The sequence below is a fragment of the Cystoisospora suis genome (genome assembly GCF_002600585.1).
Source record: "Cystoisospora suis strain Wien I chromosome Unknown contig_10062, whole genome shotgun sequence".
NCBI classification, from domain to species: Eukaryota; Apicomplexa; class Conoidasida; order Eucoccidiorida; family Sarcocystidae; genus Cystoisospora; species Cystoisospora suis.
In genome coordinates, this window is record NW_027162836.1 from 10,834 (window position 1) to 14,650 (window position 3,817).

Sequence of the window (3,817 nt, forward strand, 5' to 3'; positions counted from 1 at the left end):
CAGCTGTTCTTCACTCCAAGCTTAAGGACGAAGACCATCGAAAACGATTTCTTTCCCGCAGTAGTCAAACTTGAAAGCTGAGTCCGCAGAGCGAAAATGCAGAGAAAGATAAGTTCTGCGGGTGCCAGAATAATTGGTCTCGCCTTTGTAGGATAAAAGGCAGCGAGATTCACACCTGTATGCGATTTGAAGACGGGTTTACATTACCTAGTCCGCTGCTGACNNCGAGCTGCACCGAACAAGGGCGATGTTCTGTAGAACTCTACTGGATCCAGTCGAGTGCTCTCGTCGAGAACGAGCATGCGCCCTACAGTATCCTTGTACTCTTCAGGAACGTCGCCCGCACTCCGTCCAGTCAACGAGGCTGGAGTTGTCGCCTCCGGATGCTGTCCGGACTGGTGAACTTCGGAGTGAAGCCAGCAGGTGCATCCCGTCTATCAGCGAGGCCTGTTCCAAACTATGTCCGCCGAGCTTGAGTTCTCTGCACGCCATTTCCACAAGCAAGATCCCAAAAGACCACGTGTCCAGGGCGACCGTGACCGGAATCCTTCTTCCTGGAGTCTTCAGAATGCACTCTACTGTGTCTGGGTCGTAAAAAAGAGGTGCTCGCAGTTCCGAGCATTCGACGGTGTCTCCAGCTTTGCGCCCCATATTGAAGTCGCTCACGTACAGCTGGCCTGTGCGGTCGATAAGAACGTTTTCTGTCTTTATGTCGGTATGCACGATGCGCGCTGCAGCGAGATGTGCCGCCAGTTGCATCACTCGTTTTAGAAGGAAGAGCAAACCAGATCTGTTAGCCACCGCTCTGAGAAAGGATAGGTCACAGACCATCCGCGGTTGTACCTCGAAGAAGTTCAGAAGGAGACTCCGGTTGTCGCTCGCGAGTACATCTGGCATGCCTCGGGCGCGTCCAAAAAACAGAGGGACCGCGAATCCGTATGTCTCAATCAGCTCATTAGTTCGCACTCCAGTGGAAAACAGTTTTGTTAGGTAGTGGTCTCGCACGCGGTCGCGGATCAAAGATCCCGCGTCCAAGTCAGAATTTTGTCGACGCCGCCTCGATATGAAGGGTAACCGAAGGGCCACAGACAGTAGCGTTGTCCCCTCTCGCCGTTCGCTCGGCTCTTCCGCCGCGCCTCCGGTCTTTCCTCGGCGACCACTAAGCTTTCTACGGATGGAAGCCCTCCCTCGCTGGAACCTTCCTAACAACCTCTGGAAACTCGCAATGACGCCGCTGTCCACCTGCTGCGCTTCTGGTTCTGGCGTCTGAACGTCTGCCGCAAGAACAAGATTGAAGGACCCGCTCCCGAGCACCTCACGTCGCAGTAGCCTCCACCCCGAGCCACTCTGTTCATAGCCGTCCGATTCAACAGGGTCAAGAAAGAAGGCGGAGTCTTCCGCAATTGCACGGTCCAAGAGCCGTAGGAGACCGGGCTGCGCTCGTGGTTCTTCCTGCGCTGCGGCGACTGTCAGGGCCAGCAGTGCAAGATGTCGGCGGCCTTCAGCGTCTCGTGGAGTCTCCCAGTTTCGATAAAAGTTAGACGCAAGATCACGGAAAACGGAGGCCTGGCTCTCTCTAACGGCACCTCCGTCTGCTTGCGCCTCGGGCACCTGTTCCAGCAAGGACACCCTAGGATTATCACCCAAGAAATTGATAGCTCGTGGGGATGTAGTGCCCACGAGACCCTGAGAGGCTTTATCGTTCTTGTATCGTATTGCCGCACGCTTGCGGTGTGGCATCTGCGGCTCGCTGGCCGACTCGCCAGCCCATTCAGGGGATTGTAGTGTAGGCTCTAGAGGTGTATGTCTGGGGTACATGCCCGAAGCACGAGATATCAAAAGAGATATCCATATCGAGACGAGGAATGCAATGACGAAGTGTACACCGGCTCTCACAGTCTTCCCCCGTGACGCAAGGAGAGGAAAGCACGCACCACGACGCCTTGCGGACCCCTCGACTCTTTCGAATCCCAACTTTCCATCCATCTCTTGACCGGGAAATATAGTAGAAGGAAGTCTGAAAATCAAGAGGGGGCAAGTGTCATCGGGAAGGATACACCCGGTTCCTGCGTTGCCCTCGGTGCAGACAGAACACGCTGCAAGAGGGATATCAAACTTCTTTTCCTGAGACGCGACCAAAGCAACGGACACCTCAATAACTGCCACTAACTGTTTCACTATGGCAGCTGCAAATCTCTCTGTGCATGTGTCCTCGGACGGCTGCCCTGCTAACCCTTCTGCACCAGTGCAAACCCTGGCCGGCGACATCCAGCTCGCTGGCCCCCGAACCGTGCGGAAGGTCTCTGTCAAACACAGGGAAGCCCACCAAGTACTTCCCTTCGCCCGATAGCTCGTGCCGGATCTTCACAATGCGTCCGAAAAGAAGAGATATGAAAGAGCTTCGAGCAGAACCCGATGTCGGACGGTTGGTGACACAGGGTCGGGCAGCTAGGTGACGGGACACAGCTGTCTGCATGGCGAGCGAAGGTGCACCCGGCTCCCCAGGCGCCTGGTGTCTTGTAGCTGCACCGGCTCACCTACCCTGCCGTCATGCTCTCAGTTGTTCACTGTCGATGGTTTTGCCAACTGAAGGAGCAGGTGGCCAGCCGCGGACCTATATCCAGCTTGAAGTGCTAATAAATGGAGATTGGGAAGCAGGGCGTCCACCGGGGAGAATGACAGCAGCTTCAATGCTAGTAGTGCCGCAGGTGAATTCTCCCCCGTGAGTGGTCACGCTTTCTAGTTGGGGTCAAAGGGTCGCAAGCCACGGGAAGGCGCCGAGTGGCCCTCCCGATATCTATAGTCGACCAGTGAGACTTCAACGGCTTCCGTTTCACGTCAGATGACCCCAGCGCACCACAAAAGGCAGAAAAGCAGTGATTATTCTAATATTAGAAACTGTTCCTTGGACGATCCGAGCTCCGCCCTCGCTCCCAATGATCGCTGGCTGCCACTGAGTTTTGCTCACACTGCCGCGAGAGTGTCAAAGTTTTGCGAGTAAGTACCGATGAACCTACACTATCAGAAAAGGTGAATTAAAATAGACACCAGTTAAGTAACTATTACTGTATCACTGCCTCGCTGCCGGCGAGCGAGGTCCGCACAACACTCCGCCTGCCAGGTAGGTCCAGCGCTTTCCCCGGTTTGGAGTGCGCGCGGCAACCGCGGGGGTAACGGGCACTCCGCCGAACTTCTGGCTGATATTGTGCCCGCAACACGCATTAACTCATCTGCGGGATCTGAAGGCGGTGTTCAGCTTTCAACGAAAGGGCCGGCCGAGCTGGACCATCGTGTGTAGCCTGTCGAGTTGTATGAGCAACGGGTCCAGCTGGGGCGGCGGAATGGAGACGCGACGAAGATGGAGCGGAGTCCGCTGGGTGCGGGGAGTTGAGTTGTCTTGTTACTCTTTCATAAAACTTCTTGAAGGAAAGAATTTCGCTGAACACTGTTGTGATCGTGGCGGTCAGCTTGTATACCGCCACACAGGACGCGATTCCTCGCGTTTGTATCGCCGCCCAGAGTGTCCGCGGTTGATTCCGATCGCGTCGGGCGTGGTGGAGCCCGTGCCTGACCCCCAAGTTTCTACATTCAAGTGTCCGTGCCTTGTCGAAACAGAACCGCGGCGTTATTTTTACTGCGTGTTCGGAAACCTCTTTTGGTGATCTGTCACTACAAAGCGACCACGCTTGCTGCGCCGGGAACTGGATTGAGACAAATCTAGTTTTCCACACGGTCAGAAGCCACTTGCAATTGTTCGCTCACTTGCTCGAACACAACTCTGTCCTTACAGAAGATAGGCGTGGGCTCCGCCACGCCC

The 3,817-nt window shown here is 55.3% G+C and overlaps 1 protein-coding gene across 1 annotated transcript in view; it reads right to left on the reverse strand.

Annotated features, from left to right (window-relative positions):
• The window catches only part of CSUI_011194 (rhoptry kinase family protein), a 7,472-nt gene extending 5,084 nt beyond the window's left edge, over positions 1–2,388 (reverse strand). Inside the window, exon 1 of the mRNA XM_068071295.1 lies at positions 844–2,388. Coding sequence (XP_067916730.1) covers positions 844–2,268 — 1,425 coding nt within the window. The 5' untranslated portion in view covers positions 2,269–2,388. The remainder of the gene's footprint in view (positions 1–843) is intronic.
• Between the last annotated feature and the right edge of the window lie 1,429 nt (positions 2,389–3,817).